The 25,073-nt window shown below is 41.9% G+C and overlaps 1 protein-coding gene across 6 annotated transcripts in view; it reads left to right on the plus strand.

The window, feature by feature from the left end:
• The window catches only part of IMMP2L (inner mitochondrial membrane peptidase subunit 2), a 983,007-nt gene that overhangs the window by 89,128 nt on the left and 868,806 nt on the right, over positions 1-25,073 (plus strand). For 4 of the 6 annotated variants that reach the window (XM_033958067.1, XM_033958065.1, XM_033958068.1 and 1 more), the window contains 2 exons: positions 14,657-14,833; positions 22,466-24,109. The exons of the other annotated variants lie outside the window; for them this stretch is intronic. In XM_033958067.1, the coding sequence (XP_033813958.1) occupies positions 14,657-14,833; positions 22,466-22,622 (334 nt within the window). In that variant the 3' untranslated portion in view covers positions 22,623-24,109. Of the gene's footprint in view, positions 1-14,656; positions 14,834-22,465; positions 24,110-25,073 lie in introns of those variants that run through there. 6 annotated transcript variants of the gene reach the window in all.

The raw sequence follows: 25,073 nt of genomic DNA on the forward strand, positions 1-25,073 counted from the left end.
AATTTACTGTACATTATTTCTCAAACATACTATTCATGATCCCACTTTTTAATGTTTCATCAGTAGCTCGTTGCATAGGTTAAATTCAATGACATTGTATAAATAAGCTGTGTTTAAAGGGATCTCGAGCATTCACCGACATCACAGCAAACCTTCTGGGCACAAAGGTTGCTATTACCTTACCCTTGCTAAGAATATATGTACTTACTTTGCAAAACTACACTGCTCTCATTACAACTGGCCTAGTTCTTCTAACACCAGTTATTGCACAGCTAGAACATGTCAGCAATTTGTTCCTTTAAGCAAACATATATACTACTGATACATATAAATAAGGGAACTCACTGTTGTCCTATTCTTTGTTCTGTATTATACACAACTGTTAAAAGTTTCATATCGTTACTAATGAATTCAGTACATTAAACTAAATAATATAAATGATTCCCATCCTGTAACTTAACATACTTAATTTTGAATGTTAACTGTCATTGGTACAGTGGTACCTTGGAATCTGAACTTAATCCATTCCAGAACACCGTTCGAGTTCCAAAACGTCATTCGAGTTCCAAAACATTCGAGTTAAGAACATAAGAACATAAGTATTGCCTCTGCCGGGTCAGACCAGGGGTCCATCGTGCCCAGCAGCCCGCTCCCGCGACAGCCCTCGAGGTCCTTGACCTGTAAGTTCCCACCACCTGAATTGTTTATGCCCTTGACCTGTAAGTTCCCACCACCTGAATTGTTTATGCCCTAATCCTGATGTACCTTGTATAGAACCCTTCTATCTATACCCTGCAATCCTTTTCTCCATCAAGAAGTCATCCAGGCCCTTTTTGAAACCCATTATTGTACTCTGTCCTATCATCTCTCCTGGAAGTGCATTCCAGGTGTCCACCACCCTCTGAGTGAAGAAGTACTTCCTAGCATTCGTCTTGAATCTGTCTCCTTTCAATTTTTCTGAATGCCCTCTTGTTTTTGATGTCCCCGCTAGCCTGAAGAATCTGTCCCTCTCCACCTTCTCTATACCTTTCATGATTTTATAGGTCTCTATCATGTCCCCTCTAAATCTCCGCTTTTCCAGGGTAAAGAGCCCCAGCTTCTCCAGCCTTTCGGTATATGCAAGGTTTTCCATGCCCTTAATCATTTTTGTTGCTCTTCTCTGGACCCTCTCAAGCATCACCATATCCTTCTTAAGGTGCATCGACCAGTATTGGACGCAGTACTCCAGATGCGGGCGCACCATTGCTCTATACAGCGGCAGGATAACTTCCTTCGTTCTGGTAGTTATACCTTTTTTGATAATGCCCAACATTCTGTTCGCCTTTTTTGAGGCCGCTGCACATTGTGCCGTTGGCTTCATCGTTGTGTCCACCAATACCCCCAAGTCTTTTTCAAGGTTGCCTTCCCCCAATACCCTCCCTCTCATCGTATTGCTGTACATCGGATTCCCTTTCCCTATGTGCAAGACTTTACATTTCTCTACATTGAAGTTCATCTGCCATCTTTTTGCCCACGACAGTTTTTCCCATTGAAAATAATAGAAACTGGATTAATCCGTTCCTTGGTCTCACAAACTCAGATTTTCAAATAAATTTAACAGTAAACACACTGGATTTGTTTTGTAATTCTTTATTCATAACACTCTCATTAACCAATGATAATACAGTATAGTAATGTAAAGTAACCAATGATAACGAATCATGATGTGGAACCTGGAACAGGAGGGAGATTATTGTTTGGAAGGCAAGTCACTTTTCAGATTAGCATCAGGTGGTTCAGGTGGAGATCGAATGTGAAAGCATGTGTTACCAGGCAGGTGTCTTCATTCTGTTCCTTTATAGGCACTTTGCCTTGGGGTCACCTTCTGTGTTGGCATCAGGTGGTTCAGATGGTTCTGGTGTCTGCATTATGCTTCTTTTTAGGCTCTTTGCCAAGGTACCACTTGTTTTTCCAGGCAGAGATCAACGTCCTCAAAGACACTTCCCTCCATGCTTTCTTAATGATTCTTAGACAATGGAGGATATTGTAGTGATCCTTCCAGTTCTGTTTCATTTGTAACTTCAAAACATCTCTGGAACATAGCCTTGGTATACAGTTTTTTCAAGTTCGAGATCACCTGCTGGTCCATAGGCTATTTAAGAGGGGTATTGGGGGTCAAAAATTTTATCTTGATGAAGCTATATTCACCCACCAAGTTATCCTCCAGCCCTGGTGGATGTGCAGAGACAGCAAGATCAGGCCCACGTGGCAGAGATAGCACGATCGGATCCCCCTGGCAGAAACAGCAAGATTGGGTCTCCCTGGCAGAGATAGCAGGATCAGGCCCACATGGCAGAAACAGTAAGATCCGAACATATGGGAACTGCTAGCATTGCTCTACCCAAAGCTTCCCTCCCAGGCGGAAACAGAACACATGAGTTTTTCCTATATGGATAATTGACTAGTCAAGAGCATATCTCAGACAAAGGCAGATAAATCTATTATAAGGGGATCTCCATCAGTGTGCTGACATATTAGTTTGAATTTAAGGGGCTCTGCTAGAGAAAACATGAGTCATGGTTTTTCTCCCTGCCTGCAAAATCTGTGTCTGCATTCTAGAAAACAGAAGTGTAAGCAGTAGACATTAGCCTGGACCATGTTGAAGATGGACCTCTTGGCTTAAAAAAATTTTCAGGCATGCATGAGAAATAGACTAATGATGGAGAAAGACAGCCACAGATGAAACAAAATCTGTGACAACACAGCACACTGTGCAGGTGCAAATCGACAAAGAGAGCAGATAAATTATCAATTTCTGTCATCTTCTATATTTCAGTGTTATTTTTTTCTATTCTCAGCATCTCATAAGGTGAAGCAGACAGGTGTGTAGGTGGTGGTCTTGTCAATACTTTTATCAAGGATAAAGGCCAAGGCAGAGAAACTGTAGATGAATGCATGGCTGTACAGATGGTGTCAAGAGTGTTTTGGCTTCCTAAACCATGAGATGATTTTCTAAGGGCTTCTGAGCAGAGGTGGTGTTCACCTATCAAAGAAGGGAAGAAATGTTCTCATCAACAAACTGGCTTTAGAATAGAATTGTTAGGGCTGGGTGATCAAAAGCCCCGGGTAAGCATATGTTCATGTAAGAGAAGCATTAAATTCTACACAAATGGCAAAGATACTTGGAAAGAAGTATTTACTAATGCCTGTAGTATGGAAATAAGGTTCTGGATCCAGAGGCTGTGATGAAAGAGGCTGATTTGGATTTAGTGGCGGCCATGGAGATATGGATCACAGAGAACCATGACTTGGATATAGTTATACCAAGCTATAATCTGTTCAGCAAAGAGAGGGTAGGAATAAAGGGAGAGGGGAGTGATATTAAAGCCACACAACTGCAAGGGAGAGGGGAGTGATGTTAAAGCCACACAACTGCAAGACCTGCAGGGTAAGGAAGAAGCACTGTATATCTTTTTGAAAAAGAGAATGGAAAATATATTTTCATTGGTCCTTCACAGACAGAAGTGGACAGGGATTTAATTGAGAACATTCAAAATATAGATGTTAAACGGAAGTGCTACTAATAGATGATTTTAATATGCTGCATGTTGATTGGAGTATCCCTATTGCAGGGTCTTCTAGAAGTAGGGAGATCTGGATTCTCTAATGGGAGAACTGTTCCAGCAGTTGGTAATAGAATCCATGTTAGATGGGGCCATATTGGACTTATGAATGGGGAAAGTGTTTCTGATGTTATAGTGAGTGTTCATCTGGCATCCAGCAATCACCATGGTTTAATATGTGGGTGGGGCCTTAGGCACATGGGCTGGGTTGGCCAGATGCGTCTAAGGCCCCGCCCACAGGAAGGGTTTGAGGTAACTGGGCTAATTCCAGTTGGGGCCTTATGCATCTGGTCCAATCAGGCCCTAGGCCCGCCATTCAGAGGATGGCGAGCCTGCCGGCCGGCCGGGCTTCGAATCCATTCCTCCATCCAACTTTAAGTAAGTTGAAGGGAGGTGTTGGGCTTAGGGGGGGCCATTCGGGGGTTCGGGGGTGGTGATCGGGGGGTTAGTGGTGGGGTACACCGTGAGCAGGAAGGCCTGGGATCCCTCCTGCCTGTATTTGAGGGGGGGTGTGGGGTCGCCTTCCGGCAGGAGGGGTTGGACTCCCTGCTGCTGGTATTGTCGGGGGAGGGGGGGAGGTCAGGGACTTGCACCTCGGCAGGAGGGGTTGAGCTCCCTCCTGCCGGTATTGTTGGGAGGGTTGGGGTGCCGGCAGGAGAGAGATTGGGCATCTCTCCTGCCACGGTTCGTGGCAGTTTGGGTGGGGGGATGGTGATGGTGATTGCGGCAGGAGAGATTAGGCATCTCTTCTGCTGTGATCGCTGCGGGGTGGGGATTCTGTTACCAGTGTTGTTTTTGACAAATGCTGGATACAGAATCCAGCTTTTAGGCGAAAGACTGGCCACTCCTTCGCCTAAAAGGTGTTGTTTTGGGCGTTTGGGATTTGCACAATTTTATGGTTGATAATGTGGGCTAAGTTTAGACGTAGTGGTGGTCTGGGCAATTAAACTACTGAACGTAGAGATAGGCCATTCTCAAAAGAAGCCTCATTTTGGATGTTTTTTTTCAGAATGGACATTTTCCCTGCTGCTACTTTCAGCGTTTAGGGGTGTAGACCAAAAGGGTACTTATGCGTTTTGGTTTTTTTAAATTATGCCCCTCCACGTGTTTAGTTTAGACCTGCTTTACTGCTAGCATAAACATAAAACCTATTTGGTTGGTGCAGTGTCTCTCAAAGCTTTCCAGCTCTGGCACACTAAATGGAGCAAATGTTTTTTTACAGCACATTATAATTGAAATTTTAAAATTGCAAAAACAACAAAAAAATTAAATTTGAGAGTTATTTATTTAAAGTTCTTTAAGCTATATATGGGTAAATGTAACAACAGTGAAACTATAGTAGATAGAATAGAATTGCTAAGCAATGCGATGGATGTGCTTGTTTTTGAGTGCAAATTAACTCAAAATTCAGCTTGATAGTCGACAAGCAAACACACATTTCATCATCCACCATTGCGGTCATTCTTTTTTTTCCAAATTTAATTTCTGTCAGAGCTGAAAATCTAAGTTCAGAAAGATAAGAAGATCCAAACTGTAACAAAACCTTGATTGCCTTGTTGCTCAAGCTAGGATAATTACTGCATTAAAATATAAATAAAACTAAACTTGCTGTTAGTCTTTAAGGACCAATCAAAGAATGATGCTTGTCTGGACTTTTGTATCTTTACGCACACAGATGCTCATAACATTGACAGACTCTTGCATATGTGATGTGCATGTCATCTATTCTAGTGTATACTTATGAAAGGAATTTTTTTTTAATAAAGTAAAATTCTGGAATCTCTCATGGCACACCAGGAATCTCTTTGGGGCACACCACTCTGCCTTGGCACACAATTTGAAAGACACTGGGTTAGTGACTGAATATCACCGTTATCTATATAATATTCTGGCTCGCCCTCTCTCCTTCCCTGACACAACCTGCAAATATAGGGATAATATCCTGCCATTTATTGATTTAAATGGCCCAATATGGCCCTGTGAGGGTAGGTTAGCTTTGAAGAGATATGGGATGATGAAGTGGGGAAAGGAATTGATGGCTGCCAGAAGGTGGATGGGTTAGTTGATGAGATAGGGTTAGAGGAGATACATTAATAAAATAATGGGGCACAGACAGAATTAAGCTAGTCCCTTGATAGACAACTAAGTCCTAAGTCCTGATGGACAACTGAGTCCTTTTGCGCACCTAACTCTGTCTTCAGGAACATCCAGATCTGTACAGAAAATTCTAGCAATTCAGCTACTACAGGATTATCAGAGAGGTTAATCTAGCTCTCTAACTGCATTGTCAGATATTGTAACTAGGTCACTTTGAAATGTTCCCCTTTATGCCTAAAGATTTACTACTAGTGCAGTACTATTAAAATGATTATTAATGTAATGATTTGCAGAGACTATAGATTTATGATTGTTCATTTCTTCTGAAATTGGATGCATAGTACAAAACAAAAGCAAAATACTGTACTTATATGCAAATATATTCAAGTTGACAATTTATGCAACACTGCTCACAGTACAATATTCTCTTTTAATACCACAAATTAGGTTTTAAATAAATACTTTTGAAGCACAGGGGGAAAAATCACATTCTCTTCATGCTTAATACTTATCAAAAGCTCCTAAAAGTAACATTCAGCTATATCTCTCATTGCTAACAAGGTGATCTGGGGGAAGCCTGTTAGCCAACTAAATGCACAGGGATGATACAGAAAACTACCTCAGGTAGTAGTTTACAGTTAACAAGAGGTGTAGCTGAATAATGCAGAAAGAGGTTTGGCATGGGAGTTATCTTGCATGGTAGATATTAGCACACAGCACTTTAAAATACAAATGGGATAGTAGCTCTTCCATCTTGATAAAGATAAGTTTTAAGGAGAGCACAATGTGAGCATAACCCAAGAAAATTACTGCTAGATCTGAGGTGCATCAGAGCAGAGAAGTTAATAAGCCCCTTAGGCCTCCCAGACCTTCGATTTTCCTCCCCACCCCCAACTCAAGATGGCCTGTGATTATCTATCCAACTCCCTGCTCTCCTTTAAAAAATTCCTGGTAGTCTAGCAGACCCCACTTCCTCTCTCCAACCTAAAAATTTTTTTCTAATGTCTAATGATATCTCCTCCTGGCCCCCCACCTCAAAGCATACCTTGAAAAGGCAGGAGCAATATCCACTCTCCTACCTTCATACCACCATGTTAAAAAATAGTGCACCTGATCCCATCCAGTACATCCTGGAATACCCTGTGCATGAAGAGTTTGCCAAATAAGGGGGTCAATACTGCCATTTCCCAAGTTAAAAGCAGAGAGGCAGGAGTGAGTGAGCATTGTTTCTGCCTCTTCAAGTTATGCCCTGGGGGGGGGGGGGGGGGCAGAGAGAAGGAGGGATAGAGAGAGAAGTGCCACTAGAGGCTAGGGCAGGGAGTCTGATGATGTTGGGCGGTGACAGAGGGAGGGAAGGGATCCTCTAGATCACTGTTCTTCAACCGCCGGTCCGCGGGTAATTTCTGTCAGTCCGCGCAGTACTGGCAAGATTAAGATCCTGTTTTCAGACCTCCTGTCCCGTTGTCCTCACACACAGCTTTGGGACAGCGTCCCGAAGCTATGCTCGGGGACAACGGGACAGGCGATCATTTCCTGTCCCTACCTTTCGCGCAAAAAAAAAAAAAGCCTCCCTCCTTCCTTTCCCTGGGTCAGCTGCTATCTTACCGCCCTGTAGCTGCTGCTAAAGCCGACAGGAAGTCTTCTTTCCGACGTCAATTCTGACGTCGGAGAGGACATTCTGGGCCAGCCAATCGCTGCTTGGATGGCCCAGAACGTCCTCTCCGACGTCAGAATTGACATCGGAAAGAAGACTTTGTGTCGGCTTTAGCAGTAGCAGCAGCAGGGCGGTAAGATAGCAGCCGACCCGGGGAAAGGAAGGAGGGAGGCTTTTTTTTTTTTTTTTTTGCGCGGCAGGGAGGGAAGGAGGTAGGCAGGCAAGCAGACTGGCTTTGGCCAAAGAGGGAGGGAGAGAGGTAGAAAGGCAGGCAGGCTGGCTTCGGGGGTGAGGGTGGGACAAAGTGTGGAAGGCAGTGAGAGGGACATAGGAAGGAGGCATTGGGGGCACTAAAGACATGGGAAGGATGCACAGGGGGCATTAAAGACAGGAAGGGGCACTAAGGACATAGGAAGGAGGCACTGGGGGCACTAAAGACATGGGAAGGAGGTACTGGGGGCACTAAAGATGTGGGAAGGAGGCACTGGGGGCACTAAAGACATAGGAAGGGGCACTAAGGACATGGGAAGGAGGCACTGGGGGCACTAAAGACATGGAAATGAGGCACTGGGGGCACTAAGGACATGGGACTGAGGCACTGGGGGCACTAAGGACATGGGAAGGAGGCACTGGGGGCACCAAAGACATGGGAAGGAGGCACTGGGGCACTAAAGATGTGGGAAGGAGGCACTGGGGGCACTAAAGACATGGGACTGAGGCACTGGGGGCACTAAGGACATGGGACTGAGGCACTGGGGGCACTAAGGACATGGGAAGGAGGCACTGGGAGCACTAAAGACATAGGAAGGGGCACTAAGGACATGGGAAGGAGGCACTGGGGGCACTAAAGACATGGAAATGAGGCACTGGGGGCACTAAGGATATGGGACTGAGGCACTGGGGGCACTAAGGACATGGGAAGGAGGCACTGGGGGCACCAAAGACATGGGAAGGAGGCACTGGGGCACTAAAGATGTGGGAAGGAGGCACTGGGGGCACTAAAGACATGGGACTGAGGCACTGGGAGCACTAAAGATGTGGGAAGGAGGCACTGGGGGCACTAAGGACATGGGAAGGAGGCACTGGGGGCACTAAGGACATGGGAAGGAGGCACTGGGGGCACTAAAGACATGGGAAGGAGGCACTGGGGGCACTAAAGACATGGGAAGGAGGCACCGGGGGCACTAAGGACATAGGAAGGAAAGAGGGAGGGAATAGAAAGGGACAATTCTTGGGCCTGAGTGCAGAAAGAAAGAAATGAAAGAAAGGATACACAAACAGAAGGAAACGCAACCAGAGACTCATGAAATCACCAGACAGCAAAGGTAGGAAAAATGATTTTATTTTCAATTTTGTGATCAAAACGTGTCAGTTTTGAGAATTTATATCTGCTGTCTATATTTTGCACTATATTTGTCTATTTTTCTATAGTTACTGAGGTGGCCGAGCTCACAGAGATGGGGCGGAAACGGGGTTTTAAAATTTTAGTCCTCGTAGTTTGCCAGTCTACAAAATAATTCTTTTATTTCTGCTGGTCCACAGGTGTAAAAAGGTTGAAAAACACTGCTCTAGATTACAAGGGATATTGGAGTTAATGCAGAATACCGGAAAATATTTTTTGTTTTAAATGTCCCCTTTTCCAATCACTGCTCATGCACTGACAATAGAGGGGATATTTTCGCTGCAGTTTACTGCCTTGATTTTAATGTGGCAGTAATTTGCATGCTCATTCATTACTGCATCTTAGTGGTAAGTTTTTGTGAAAAGCTTGTGTTAGAAGCCGAGTAATCAGAGGCTCTAAAATATGGTTTTCTGTATTGTCCCTTTTATGAAAGATCATCTAAAACAGATTGTATCGGTATTAGAGCTATTAAGTACCAAGGAATGACAAAATACCTCACATAAAGTAGAAAAATACCGTATGTATTAAAAATAAAGAACCTGTACATTAGATAACTGATTAACAGAATTTAAGTTTTATGCCAGGGCAGGCCGTACATCCTGTACATTACCTTGGGTGAATTTCTTCATACAGGCTGTTAATAAGTCCCAATAAATAAAAGTAGCTGATAAGAAAAGGTCTGTCTTTTCTTAACCTTCAACCTTTACACAGTATAGTAAGCAGTTAAGAGATCCACGTTGTCTTATAGCATTAACCTAAAGCACCTTGCTTAAATTAGCCCATAGTTAAAGCAACATTATCCCACTTCTAGGTCCTTCAAATGTTATTATTCATTTTCTGTTTAATCTGCATTTTTCTATTTCCCCCTAGGTAAACTGATCCCATTAAATCAGAGGTTGTTAAATCTGGTCCTTGAAGACTGCTGTAGTTAAGGTTTTCAAACAAACCAAGTTATACAAATTATACTCTATATATGCAAATGTATCTAATGAATATTCACTGTGGAAATCTTGAAACACAGACCTCTTTGCATAGCTTACTGAGAACCCCTACTCTGAGCCACTGGATCCAACTTCTGAAAATTATAGGAGATTTGATAAACCACTTGGACAAGGAATATTAAGCGGTTTACAATCAGGAACTCAAGCATTTTTCCTATCTGTCCCAGTGGGCTCATAGTCTATACATCTGAGCTATATGTTGTTTGTTGTAATATGTTCTTATGTAAACCACTTAGATTTAGACAATCTATAAATTTTTTTAAATAAATGAAATCTAATGTACCTGGAGCAGGGAAGGATTAAGTGACTTGCCCATGGGTCACAAGGAGCATCACAGAGTTTGAACCCATAACCTCAGGTTGCTGCGGTTCTAGCTCTAACCACTATGCCACACACTCCTCTAAACCCAACAGAAATGATCTCTCCTTCGACACAATAAAGGAGCTTGTTCAATATCGTGGGTGCTCAGGCACCCACAGAGTTGGCTCCTAAGCTCAGAACACTGTTTATGATGTATCCAAAATTTGACATGCATGTTTCTTCTGGAGCATATGTAAATGCAAATAATGCTGCAGACCAGACTACACTAAGTGAGATCTTCAAGCTCTTATTTACACAGTCTGAATTTTCAAAAAGCCTAGAGTCAAAATTTCAGTTCATGAGCAATAGATTTTAGAATAGAAAAATAGAAAAAAGCAATACACTACATTTTTGGAGTCAGCAATACAGAGTACAAAGTTTTTGAGTTTTTTCTTTAAAGATATATATTTAGCCACAGAAATTATTAAGCAATAACAGGCCACAGAAAATCCGATAGATAACACAAGCAAAGAAAAATATATGTAAAGCCGACTAACTGACAAGAAGGTGGGGACTGGAGCCAAGATGATGGCCAGATCTTGATGACATTTGTGTGGCTCTGATTTTTGGAAACATATTTTGGTTCCTATTGTTCAGCGTTGCAGTTTTTTCTTGATTTTGATGCCACACACAAAACAGAAGGGGATGATCAAGGCCGTTCCACTTCAGACTGTGGTATCATTCTCATTGCAGCTGACAATTATTCTCAAGCTCTTGATTGTCATGCTGCAAAGTCCCAGTCCACAACTTGGGGTGAGGGCCCCTCTGTGGAGTTGAATGGAGGAGTACTCGACTCCGTGGGGTATATCGTCTCCGTATCCCACCCGATGTCTAATTCCCCAATGTCCGGTGGAAACAAGGGATATAGCGGGGTTCCTACGAATACCATAGAGGTTAGACCAATGTCGGTGGAGCTTCTCTCTTGATGGAGCTGGTTAAGAGAATTAACATTGAAGAAGCTGGGGATACAGCTTCTATTCCGGTGGTGACCCTGGAAACGCTCTTGAAGGTCATAAAGAAGCTGAATGGGATGGTGGAAAAAATAGTTCAGTACATGGCAGTACTTGTGAGTAAAGTTGATTTAATCTCACAGAATGTTGATAAAGTGTGTCAGGATTGTTTGGACAAGATTTCTCTAGTACAAACTGAAACAAATATTCTTAAAGAAACATTTTTATCAGGCACTTAAAGATCTAAAATTTATTACCAGAAAAATTGAACATTTAGAGAACTTTAGTAGATTTCTGAATTTGAGAGTCCTAAATTGGCCTAAAATGCTAGGTATGTCCCCTATGAATGTTTAAAAATATTTCTTCACGAAAATTTGAATTCCACTCCTCCAGTTAACCAGGCATATTATTTACCGGTTACTAACAAGAAGAATAACACAGGGGATCAACTTTTAGATCAAGTTCCTCATTAACCACATGTTAATGAGTTGAGTGATATTTCAGCTATATTGGAAGATTATTTTTCTGTTTCTGACCAAGCAAAGTTGATTTATTGTGTTTGAGTAGGACTTAAATTCTATTATGAGATTATAGGGCTCTTGTTCAAAAAAGATAGACGTCCAAAAGATGGCATAAATCGGCACTTGGATGTCTTACTGGTGGGCAGTGCAGTGGACTGAGAAGGGGACCCAGGCCTACATGCCACCCTAACTAGTACTCTTGTGGTGGAAAGTGTGAGCCCACCAAAAACCCACTGTACTGCCATATAAGTGACTTAAAGGCTTAAAGGCTATTGGGGTGATAGGTGGGCACAGTAGGTTTTAGGAGAGTTTTGGAGGTCTCACCATATAATGTACAGGGGTTAAGGTGAGATGTGTACCTGGCACCCTTAATGTAAAGTTCATAACAGTGCCTCTAGGGTTTCCCACTGCTCTGCTGGCATATCTGTGTGGCCAGTCCATTAAAAATAATGGGCCCCTTCTACATGCAAATAGCTTGTTTTGGCATTTTCTAATTTGGACATTTTTTTTTTTTTGATAATGGCAAAAATTAGGTGTCTAGCTTGACAAAATGTCCAGCTGGATCATTTTTGAAAAAAGAAAGAAAGATATGTTGCTGGTTTGAAAATGGACATTTTCTCCATCCAATTTTTGGACATCCTATCAAAAATGCCCCTCTACATTTTAAGAATACTGGCACTGTTTTATGTGGTCAGTGAGTCTGGCTGTAGCCGGACATGACAAAATCTACTCAGAAAAGATTTTCTAGTTATGAGAGAAGAAACAAGAAGTTGGGTACTACATTTCTTTTGGCATATCCCTGCAAATATATGTTAAAAAAAAAAAAATCTAGGACTGAGATATATTTTTTTTCATCCTGAATGTCTTAGATCATTTTTAGACCTCAAGAAGCGGACTAGCACAAAGATTTAATGACTGGGACAATTTGTCTAGGCCTTTACTTAATTTGAACTTTTTCCTATATATGTTCTCTATGTTTAATAACTCTTCCCCCCCTTCAGTTTAATTGTGGTCTGAGGAAGAGGTTGAGCCTCTTTAATTAAGTTTCTTTAAATTATAGGTTTCCTGTGTATTGTGGTGAGTTCTTCCTCTACATTTTTTTGTGTAAGTGATTTAACTTGTTATTAATAAATAATAAAAATAAAATTATAAGTAAAATACTGTATAAGTAAAACCAAAAACAAATTAGCTGCTAGGAGACCTGGTTCTTTCTTTCCAAAAGTTCCATGTCAGCATGAAATGGACAGACTTAAAAATCTAAACACTATACTCTGGAGGAAACATTCAAAAGAGGAGAGATGATACAAACATTCATATACCTCAAAATAACAAATGTACAGGAAGCAGACCTTTATACAGAAAGGATGCTCTAGAGCAGGGGCATCCAACCTTAGCCCTCACTAGGTCGAGTTTTCAGGATTTACAATATGAATATGCGTGAGATCTATTTGCATACAGTGGAAGCAGTGGATTCTGGTCCTTAAGGGCCGACGTTGGATAACTGTTCTAGAGCAAAAGAGTCTTTGGGTGAAGGTGAAGAGGGTTGACTCAGGAGTAATCTAAGGAAATGCTTCTTTATAGAAAGGGTGGCTGATGTGTGAAACAGCTTCCCAATGAAGGTGGTAAGAACAGATAAAATCTTAGGAGGACAAGAAACTGTAAAGCTGAATGACCTGAGAGGGGAAACTCAGGTAGCTGCATGTGACTGTAGATGGCTTTACAAATTTCATGGCTGGATTGGAAATGGGCGATCAAGGGGAAAAACACGCAGTGGGCCGTTTTGTGAATCAGGTTGGTTAGCAGCGATCGTTTAGCGATGATCGCTGACTTTAGTGAATCGGGGCCTTATAGTCTTTGTAGATGGCTCACCATGATGACCCAAATGTCTTACCTCAGTTAATATTTGAGTCAACCTTTCCCCCCCCCCCCATTTTGGGGAAAATAAGGTTATCTCAGTTTATATTTGGGTTTCAAGTTTTATTAGGATTTTATATACCGCCTATCAAGGTTATGTAAGCGGTTTACAATCAGGTACTCAAGCATTTTCCCTATCTGTCTTTTTAAATTTGAGTATCTACAGTAATTTAATCATTTTTATTCTGCTTCACCTGAAAAACCAGCTCAAGGAGGATTACAAAGTCAAAACTGTGACAGACATCAAATGAGTATAAATCAAATCTACATATTAAATTACAGTTCTCAAAGTAAGTGAATAGCTTTCAATGCATTTCTAAATTCTCTGTGTGATAATAATGATCTAATGACTACTGAGGAAGAGTTCCATTGTTGAGGGCTACTAACAAAAGTCCTTTTATGTTTATCCTGAAATTTCATAGTTTTCATAGTAAGAATTTGTGGGTGTTTCCTTTCTGAAGTGCAAGGCCCTAGTAGGCAGGTATAGAGATATAAAATACTTGGCCCTCTTTTATCAAGCCGCAATAGCGAGTGCTGCGTGGCAAATGCAGTGAAGCCCATTCAGTCCCTACGTGCTTCAATCCATTTACCACACTGGCCCGTGCTATCCAGCTTGATAAAAGAGGGCCTTAAATAAGTAGGTGCCAGTCCATGAATTATCTTGAAAATAAATAACAAAAGCTTGAATGAAATCCTTGTCTTTATTGGTAGCCAGTGTAGTCTTATTAAATAAGGAGTGACATAATTGTTCCACTTAACACCTAAAACTAGCTTAGCAGCTATATTTTACAACACTTGAAATCTATTAATTTGTTTTCCAGAAGTCCTAACAAAACTTAATATATCTTCTACAATAATCAGGCTTATAAGCAATACAACTTAACACTCATAAACACAGGTGCACATAACTTGAAATTTCATATTTTATCTCCAGTCAGAGAGAAAAGGTAGAATCTCGATAAAAGGTCTTTTTGCCATATGAAAGTAATACAGAATTCACTAGAACGAGTGATAGATCCATGGCCCAGTCTCTTGTGAATTTGTGGCAAGGATTTGGAAAATGTGATCTGTGCCATGGCATTAGCCAGCCTTTAGAGAGACAAGGGGCCAGATCTCAATGGAAGCAATAACAGCAACCCATATATCTCTCAATAGGTGTCTCAGGCCATACTTAACTCTGCTGCCTGAAGCCAAAATGTCACCTCTTGAACTGTGCAGGACACCACAATGCTGTATGATTCAAAATGCAGCTCCAAATCCAGGCAACAGGGGAATGGAACCTAAGATTCTTCACCAGCACTTTCTTTTGCTACCAAGCTCAAATTTGGTGTGGTATGTAATTGCATGTGTGTGCGTGTGAAAGGCTATGGAAGATGAGTGAGGGGATCAGAATGAGGAATCTGTTGAGTGAAGCCTCTTGTTCCCAATTCTAGACCATACTTTCTTGGACCCTCTTCATTTTTCTCTCACTGCACCTCAAAAAGGAATGATTTATTTCTGAAGTAATTCTCATCATTGTTGAAGTTTACATAACATAACATCATGCTTCTTAACCGTGTAATTGTAAGTTCAATGCGGTTTACAAAAGATTATAAACAATATCATGAAGAACAAGAAGAGTTATTTGGCCAAGTATTTTGAGAAAAAATAGGTTTTCAACTGAGTTCTAAAATGTTTATAAGAACAAGCTGTAAGCAATAATGATCGAAATTCTTTATCGTGGGAAGCTGCTTGAAATGCTAAAGTATGATCAAGAAATTTCTTGCTTTTACAACCCTGTACAGATGTAAAAGTGAACAGGGCATGAGATTTTCTACTATGTTTATACAATGCTATAGAAAATCTATTGGCCATATAAATCAGAGCAGTGCCATACATAACCTTATAACAGAGACAGCCCAACTTAAACAAGACGCGAGCCTTCATCGGGAGCCAGTGCAACTTGCAATAGAACGGTGTCACATGGTCATACTTCTTCAAACCATAGATCAATCTGACTGCCATATTCTGAATCAAAATGAGTCTGGCCATGTCTTAGTACTTGTCAAGTAGACAATGTTGCAATAATCAAGAAGACTCAGCAACAGAGATTGAACCAGGTGTTTGAAAGCAGAAAACTCAAAATACGTTTTAATGGTGGGTAGTTTCCATAGAGTATAATAACCTTTATGTACCACAACATCTATCTGTTTTTTCATAGTCAGATGCTGATCCAGAACGACTCCCAATATTTTAATTATTGGATAGATTGTATACAATGTTGACTTTATATTAATTGAGGGTTCATGAGAAATTTTGTGCGGTAATGCAACAAAATACTTTGTCTTATCGGGATTGAGTTCGAGTTTAAATTCCTGCATCCAAGAATCCATCAATTTCAGTACAGACTCAATCTTATGAGTAATATGAGACAAAACTGTGTTACAAGGTATAATAATCGTAATATCGTCAGCGTAGATGAACAGTCCTATACCCAGGTTACTCAAGCAAGAACCCAAAGAAGAAAGACCTCTCAGGAAAGAGACTTGGCAGTTCTGATCGATAAGTCGATGAAACCTTCCATGCAATGTGCGGCGGCGGCATAAAGGGCAAATAGAATGCTAGGAATGATAAAGAAGGGGATCACAAACAGATCGGAGAAGGTTATCATGCCACTGTATCGGGCCATGGTGCACCCTCACCTGGAGTACTGCGTACAGCACTGGTCACCGTAGATGAAGAAAGACACGGTACTACTAGAAAGGGTCCAGAGAAGAGCGACTAAGATGGTTAAGGGATTGGAGGAGCTGCCGTAGAGGGGACATGATCGAAACATTCAAGGTACTGAAAGGGATAGATTTAGTAGATAAGGACAGGTTGTTCACCCTCTCCAAGGTAGGGAGAACGAGAGGGCACTCCCTAAAGTTGAAAGGGGATAGATTCCGTACAAACGTAAGAAAGTTCTTCTTCACCTAGAGAGTGGTAGAAAACTGGAAAACACCCTCTAGGGATTCAAGACAAAGTTAGACAAGTTCCTGCTGAACAAAAATGTGCGCTGGTATGGCTAGTCTCAGTTAGGGTGCTGGTGAGCGGACTGCTGGGCATGACATACATTGAATAATATAGGTGAAAGTGGGGAGCCCTGAGGGATGCCGCACAGATTTTTCCAAATAGAAGAAAGCTGATTATTAAATCTAACTTGGTAAAGTCTAGATTCTAGAAACCCTTTAAACCACAGGAGAACATTGCCTTGTAAACCCAAGGCATCCAGACAGGCCAATAATTTGGTATGGTCTACCAAGTCAAAGACATTACTCAAATCAAGCTGAAGAATCAATGCACTACTACCCTTTCTCAGTAAGCTATTTAGATGGTCTAACAGTGTAGCTAACACTGTTTCTGTACTGAAATGGAATCTAAAGCTCGATTGAGAATAATGAAGTAAAGAGTGTTGCTCAAGATATTTTGTTAACTGGATTTGGACTAAGCCCTCCACGATTTTTACAAAAAAGGGAATCGATGCAATAGGTCTATAGTTAGATGGTAATGAAATAGATTCTTTGCTGTTTTTAGTTATTAGAGTAATAATTATATCACCTTCCTCTTGTGGAAACTTTCCTGCATCTAAAAAGTTGGATAGACACTCAAATAATTTCAATTTGAAACTTAAAGGAGCAGCTGCCATAAGGTCTGGAGAGCAGGGATCTAACAGACAATATGGTTTTTGCATATCAGTGAAATAGTTTGGAAAAATCGTTCCATTCTGGATTTTCAAATGTAAACCAATATAAATCTGCATGAACCTCTTCTTCCTTTGTACTTAAATAGGAATCAATATTCCCTAAGCAAGATGGACAGGAAGATCTCAGACATAAAACCTTGAAACTAAAGAAATTCACTAAGTCATTTGAGGATGGGAGAAGCGACCATGAAGATTGCGTCTTTTTAGTCACATTGAACACATTATTGACTAGTTGGAATAATTTTTTTACGTTAGTGCTGGTGTTCCCTACTTTTGCTGAGTAGTAAGCTTTTCGTTTCTCCCTTAACAATAGTTTATAATTTCTAACTTCCTTCCTCCATTTCTCTTCCTTCGTAACTGATTTTGATTTTAGCCATTTTTTCTCAAAGTGGCGCACTATCCGTTTCATCCGTAGTAATTCAGTATCATGACCTTAAAATAGAGGAACTGAAGTAGGAAAGTCTGTTCTAATATACACATCATTTTATTCTTCCTACAATCATCATTATAATTATTCATGTTCTACCCTTACCCTCCCACAAATACTCTTCCATCAACACCATTATGAACCCCCCCCAGCAAATTTTATTATTATTTTTTTTGTGGAACAAAGAGCTGTGGGTCACATTAATGGTAGTGGTAACCAAATTACCGTATATACTCAAATATAAACTGGGATTTTTGGTCTAAGAAATTGGCCCAAAAATGAGGGTCCTGGTTTATATTCGAGCCAACAATACACCCCCTCCCAGAATTATTGCAGGCCGCCGCCACCGCAAGGCTATGCCCCCTCTCTATCCTAGCTTCATACCTCTACTGTTGATCCCTGGTGAAGGTGCAGCGGGCAGGAGCGAACTTTGAGTTCCTGCCCCACTGCTAACAGGCTGCCGCGAGTTTCTTTGGCCGCTGAGCAGCATGAGCAGGTGCTGCTGCTCGGTGCTGAGTGGCTTCCTTACTGGCTCCCATGAATTCTCACATTTAAATATTAAGCCGCCTGACTTATATGCGAGTCAACCATTTTTTCTCCTTTTTGGGGGAAAAAGGGAGGTCTCAACTTATATTTGGATCGACTTATATTAGAGTATATACAGTAAGTATTTTTGATGTTGCTTTACAAGTGACTTGGTGTGGTGGCTGCGTTAGTCCACTCTTCAAGGTAATAAGTAGAAATAAAACAAAAACATAAAGGACAAAAAATAATACATTTTTTTTATTGGGCTCACTTAGGCCCCCTTTTATCAAGCAGCTTGATAAAAGGGGGCCTTGATTTAGTTTATGATTAGCTTTTAAAGGTAACCCCTTCTTCCTAAGATCAGAAATAAGCAAATGTTGGCAAAATCAGTATACTGTATATGTATAAGGGAAGCATAAAAGCATTTCAGTGGTAGTTGGAGAAAAAGAGGTAACAAAGCAGTTTATCTCCTACTTATCTAAGACCTTGGCTTTCTTTCCCACTACAACGAAATTCAGAGGTGACAAAGCAGTTTAAATTCTATCACACTTTCATCATATTCCTCTCATAGTAATAAAGCATGGAGTTATTTGAGTTCATTCCAATAAAATTGCCATGAATTGGGAGTTCAAGACTCAGCATGAATGTATAGAATGCACTTTCTAGATCATAGAATAGAGAACTCAATATTGTTGCTCTTCCAACAATTACACAGAAGGGGGAAAGTAATTTTAGGCATCTAGGCAGGGAATGTACTGAGGCACATATGTTGCTCCTAGTTCATAAAGGCTACAACTATATCAATATGCCTGTAGAAAACAATCTATTTAAAAACTCCCTAGCAAAGCTACACCTGTTCAAAGGCAGACAACTCTTCCACTTAAGTTTGAGCAAATGCAAGTGTATTTTACAATGTGTATATATATATCTTGCAACCACTGACTTCAAGAATGCCAAAACATACCATATAAAACCAGTGGTCTCAAACCCTTTGCAGGGCCACATTTTGGATTTGTAGGTACTTGGAGGGCCGCAGAAAAAATAGTTAATATCTTAATAAAGAAATGACAATTTTGCATGAGGTAAAACTCTTTATCAATAATAAAAAAAACCCCTAAGCACTCATGCGCAATTGACACGCCGTGATCCCTGCCTCTGTGATCCGTAGCTCCGTGGTAGACATGATACAGTGCTACAGCGTGCAGCACGTACGCCGCGGGCACGCATGCTGTCCTTACCTTCCTCCAGGCTGCCGGGACACCTCTTCTTCCATCTCCAACGCCGGCTGACTTCCTGCTGCTGCCGGGACGCCTCTTCTCACTCCCAGACCAGCAGTAGTAGTAGCCATGGTCTCCTCAAGCAGCCGCGGAACATTTACTAGGGCGGCCCACTTCGATATTGTGAGTTGGGCTGGCCTAACAAAAGGCCCGAGGCTGCACAGCCTAGCAGATGCTGGACAGGGGGAGCAGGTAAGGAAAAAAAATTTTACTACAAGGCTACTGCTGCACAGGGGGAGCAGGAAGGTTGCTGCTGGACAGGGGGGAGGTAAAAGGAATGAGAAGGGCTGCTGCAGGACAGGGCGAGCAGGGAAGGGATGCTGCTGGACAGGGGGGGAGGTAAAAGGAAGGTAGAAGAGCTACTGCAGTACAGGGGGAGCAGGGAAGGGGTGCTGCTGGACAGTGGGGAGGTAAAAGGAAGGAAGAAGGGCTGCTACTAGACAGGGGGAGCAGGGAGAGGGTGCTGCTGGACACGGGGGAGGTAAAAGGAAGGGAGAAGGGTTACTGCTGGATAGGAGGAGCAGGCAAGGAGTGGTGTTTGACAGCCGAGGAGAGAGACAGACAGAAAGAAAGACAGACAGCAGCCAAGGAGAGAGAGAGACAGAAAGACAGACAGACACATCTATTCTAGCACCCATTAATGTAATGGTATTAAAGACTAGTAGTTTATAAATCTTTCCATTAACTGTTAAAGGAAAGATTTATAAATTATAAAGAGTTTTACCAAATGTAAAATTGTCATTTCTTTAATAAGTCATTAACTATTTTTTCATGCGGCCTTCACAGTTAAAGTTAACATCTTTCCTTTCTCATAACTGACACATTTCAATCACTATATTGAAAATAAAATCATTTTCCCTACCTTTGTTGTCTGGTGATTTTATTTTTCTGTGCTTTTAACTGTTTCCAGGGCCTTCTTGTCCATTGACTGTTTTTCTCTCCGTCTTCACTTTCTGCCTTGCATCTATCTTTGGCATTAACTTAACATTAAATTTTTCTGCTTTCTTTTCAAAATCTACTTTTCCATGTCTTCCCTTCCCTTCCTATCTCTCTCTCCTTCCCTCCATATTTCCATGGTCTGACATCTCTCTCTTTTTCACCTTCCCTCCCCCAGTGTAACATTTCTCTTTCCCTTCCTCCTTTCTGCCCCCTGCAGTCCACATCCCTTCCCTTCCTTCTTTCTGGCCCCCCTCCCAGTCCAACATTCCTCCCTCCTTTCCACTAGTCCAACATTTTTTTTTCTCTCTTCCTCCTGTATGCTTCTCCTCTGATCCTCCTTCCCTCAACCAAACAACATCTCTCTCTCTCCCCCTCCATGAGTCCAACTTTTCACTCTGCCCTCTCCCCTTTCCCCAGTGTAACATTTCTTCTTCCCTCCTTTCTGTCCTCCCCATCCATCTTGCCCTCTCCATGAGTTCAATACTTTCTGCCTCCTGCATACTTTCTCTCTCTGTCCTTGCCTCTTCCCTCAGTAGCATCCTTCCTTCCCACCCCCCACCCAACATGCTCTTTCCCCATGCACCATTTCACCTTCCCCTCCAATGTGTATCACCTTTCCTTTCCCTCCCTTTCTTCCAGGTCCAGCAGCACCTCTTCTCCCTTCCTTTTACCTCCCCCCTGTCCAGAAGTACTCCTTCTCCCTTCCCCCCTGTCCATCAGTACCCCTTTTCCCTTCCCTGCTTCCCTTGCCAGCAGTACCCCTTCTCCCTTCCCTGCTCTCCTTGTCCAGCAGTACCCCTTCTCCCTTCCTTGTTCCCCTGCCCAGCAATACCTCTATTCTGTGGTCTGTACACAGTCTACCACACGGCAGGAAGAGAGGCTCCGGCGTCTGCTGAATTAAAACTTTCTGCTGCTGTCGCAAATGCCAGGACTCCTGCCTTCGTATATCTGCTGGGACTCCTGCCTTTGTCTTGTCTCTGCAGCTCTGGCAGGCTAGAAAAAGTAGGTAATGAGTCCCGGCATATGCGACGGCAGCAGGAAGTTTCAAAACAGCTGGCGCCAGAGCTTCTCTTCCTGCCCAGTGTGCGAGATTGCGTACAGACCACGGGCCGCAAAATAGGACCTGGGGGTCGCATGCGGCTCATGGGCCACGGGTTTGAGACTGCTGACATAAAAGTATATGCTAAAACTGGGTACCTCCATTTAGGTGCATGAGGATTCGTGATAAGATCAATTCTATAACAGAATCTAGGTGCCTGAGTTCCATTATAGAATACTAGTGCTTGCACTTGTGCTAACTATACCGCATTTCCCCGATGGTAAGACACTGTCTTATTTTTTTAGGAAGGCCAAAATATGCTCTAGGGCTTATTTTCAGGGGGATGCCTTATTTACCCATGAAAAAGACTACAGTACACAGTTATTGTTGAAAAAAAACAGAATTTTATTACCTGTATTGGATGTTCTGGCCGTGAACAAACTCCTGCAGTCTCCGTTAGGGAGGGATGAGGGAAGCTGCCTGTGTTTCCTTGCGCGGAGTCAGGTGCGCGCGCTGCAGTCCTGTCACTTCCTCCTCTTCACTTCATGACGAGGCGCGGCACGCAGCCATGGAGACAAATACGGTAGACGGAGGGACCACACGGAGTCACCCACCGTACCACCCGATTCGGGTAAGCGCAGGTATCGGTGGGTGGCTTATTTGCAGGGGGGTGCCTTATTTTACATTTTTTTCTAAAAAGGGGGGGGCTGTCTTATTTGATGGCCCTGCCTTATCATCGGGGAAACACGGTAGATCTGGGGTACATGTAAGCACCTGAATGCAGCAGGGGCACAGGTAATTTACAGTATTGTGTAGGTTATTTGTATTAAGTGAGAGCCTTGGTTATATCTTGTCCATATTCCACCTCTATATGCTTCCTTCTTGAAAATATGCACTAATAAATTAAGCAGGTGTTTGCAGAATAGCCTGTAGGTTCCCTGCTAGCACTTAGATTGGTATGTGTACACAAACATATGTAGGCAGGTTTTCTTTTTTTTTTTTTTTATAAATTTGGCTCACCTTATGCCTTTTTCAGTTGTAGGTCCAAAGGAACAACAGGGCAGATGATCCGCAAGATCCAATGTGGTGGTAGAAAACAGCAGATCAGGGGGAGGAGCCATGGGTGTTGGAGCAAGATGTTTTGTGAAGAGCACTCCAGCAGTTTTGCTTACATGAGGAACTTTTCTTATTGATTATAACCAAACACTGGGGCAAGATCAAGGGTTCTCTTCCCCAACTTCACTACCTCCTCCTTCATGTCAAATCACGAGTGGTCTCTTAGCAGGGCATTGCTGCAGTCAGAGCTAAGAAGAACCCTGACCTCAGAATGATGCTTCATTTAGCCTGATAGATCCCGAAGCTCCACCATGTCCTGGGTCGGCGATGGTGCGTTTACAGAGTGGCAAGGAAGAGCTGGTACATAAGCCAGAGTCAACTCTTCAGACCCTGCAGCTGAACTTGGAGAGTATTGATTTATTGGCAGCGACTGTGAATGAGCTGCCTGCAGTAGGAAAGCAGAGTTCTTAAGGCCTATGCCAAAATGTTTCCAGTATTGGCGTTTCTTCTTTAACCTCATCTGATCTGGTGTCTTCATTAAGTACTCTGTAGAAGCTTGAAGTAAAGATGTTGGAGTCTCTTTGGACATTTTTAGAGAAGCTTTACAAGGTTTGTGCCTCTTTCATTGAGATACCCACTTCCTCCAAAGTTAAAATACAAGAAATTGTTGTTAAAATTGCTTCAAAAACTTCTAAGATAGAAACATTCAAAATATCACTGGTTGAAGTAAAATCTCTTTATTCTAATGTTATTAAAGATGATGCCATGCTTGTAAGGAAGATTGAGAATTTGGAGAATAATAATAGAAATCTCAATTTGAGACTTCTAAATTTTTCTCAATCAGACTTCAGTGAAAGGTTATTTTTTTTGTCAAATTTAGAACGACAGTACAAGGATATTGAAGGAAATATTTCCCATCTCTGCAGAGGATTTACTATTAAAAGGTTGGGACTGGTTTGGATCAAGCTGCTCCACCATTAGATGCACCAGCTATTCTAGAATCTTCACAAGAGGAAATAAATATATAAAACTTAGTAACTTAGTATCCTTTGTATTTCTTCAAGACAAAAATATTGAGGCTCAGCTATCAGGTTAAGGACACTAAGGGGCTCATAATCAAAACTTAAATACTGCTAAAAGCCCACCCAAGTTGACACTTAGACATCTAAAAGACAAGTAGTTCAAGTGCCAATAATCCAAATGGCTTTTTAGACGTATTCAGGGACTTTTTAGGCCTCTGAATTCCGCTATGCGCCCAGAGCTGAAAGGGGCATTTTTGGTGGAATGGTTAGGGTGGGATGTGGACCGACCTAGACTTAGTTGTACTGCAGGGATAATTGAATGTTTGCCGAGATTGCCTAGATAGAACTTATACATTGTGAGTTAGACAATGTAAAGACAGGTATAAGTGCCAAGATAACCACTGCAGGGACAAAATAAAGACACCCCTCACCCCCGTGTTCACTGAAACATACATAACTGTCTCTGGAACATCAACAAATGGCATAGGAAAACCTAGTAGAGCTGTACAGAGGTGACTAAAGTATTCTGGGGGGTGGGCTAGTGAACTATAGAAAGGAGGACCCAGGCCCATAAGCCACTCTAACCACAACATTCATGGTGGAAAATGTGAGCCCATCAAAATCCTACTCTATTGCCATATAGGTGACACCTGCAGCCATAAGAGCTATTGGGGTTGTAGACAGGTGGGTATAGTGGGTTTTGGGGGGCTCACCATAACCGATAAGGGAGTTCTGGTGAGATGTTTATGTAGCACCCTTTTTGTGAAGTTCACAGCAGTGCCCTGTAAGGTGCCCCACTGTTCTGTTGTCATGTCTGGGTGGCCAGTCCTTCCATGTCCAAATGGTCTTGTTCTGGATGTTTCAGACTTGGATGAATTTTTGGTTGAGAATGCCTGGATGCATAGATAGATTTTCAAAAAATAAAAATAAATCAATTTTAGACGTACTTTTTGAGAATTAACATTTTGCCACTACTAGCATCCTACGCCCAAATTGGACTTAGACGTTTCTTTTGATTATGCCCCTCCACGCAGGGCATTTTCAATATGACGTTCAAATCCAAGTTTGAACATTTTTCGGAACACACACACAAATCCATTAGTGAGCATGACAGTTTTTGAAACAGAAAAACATCTTTTGTTTTGAAAATGGCCATTTCTTAGATGTGCTTTTCCTGAATGTGCCTTATCTCTCTCAGCCATTTTTGTAAAAAAACACATTAAGAAAGCACAAAAGCCATTGTTATGTAGGAGGTGCCAACATTTTTATATATTTTGTTTTTTAGCCCGCCCTCCCCAGGAACCCAGAATGGGTTAGAGCAATACATTCACAGTGTTTGCAAAGCATACGGATAAAGGTACATTCACATTATATTGACATAGGACTAAGGGTACTTTTATATTTTACTAGAGATATAAGTAAGAAATATAGCAGCTTATTCATAATATATTGAACATAAGAAATGCCGCTGCTGGGTCAGACCAATGGCCCATCCTGCTCTGCAGTCCGCTCACGCGGCGGCCCTCAGGTCAAAGACCAGTGCTCTAAATGAGTCCAGCCTCACCT

Source organism: Geotrypetes seraphini, chromosome 9 (genome assembly GCF_902459505.1).
Source record: "Geotrypetes seraphini chromosome 9, aGeoSer1.1, whole genome shotgun sequence".
NCBI lineage: Eukaryota > Metazoa > Chordata > Amphibia > Gymnophiona > Dermophiidae > Geotrypetes > Geotrypetes seraphini.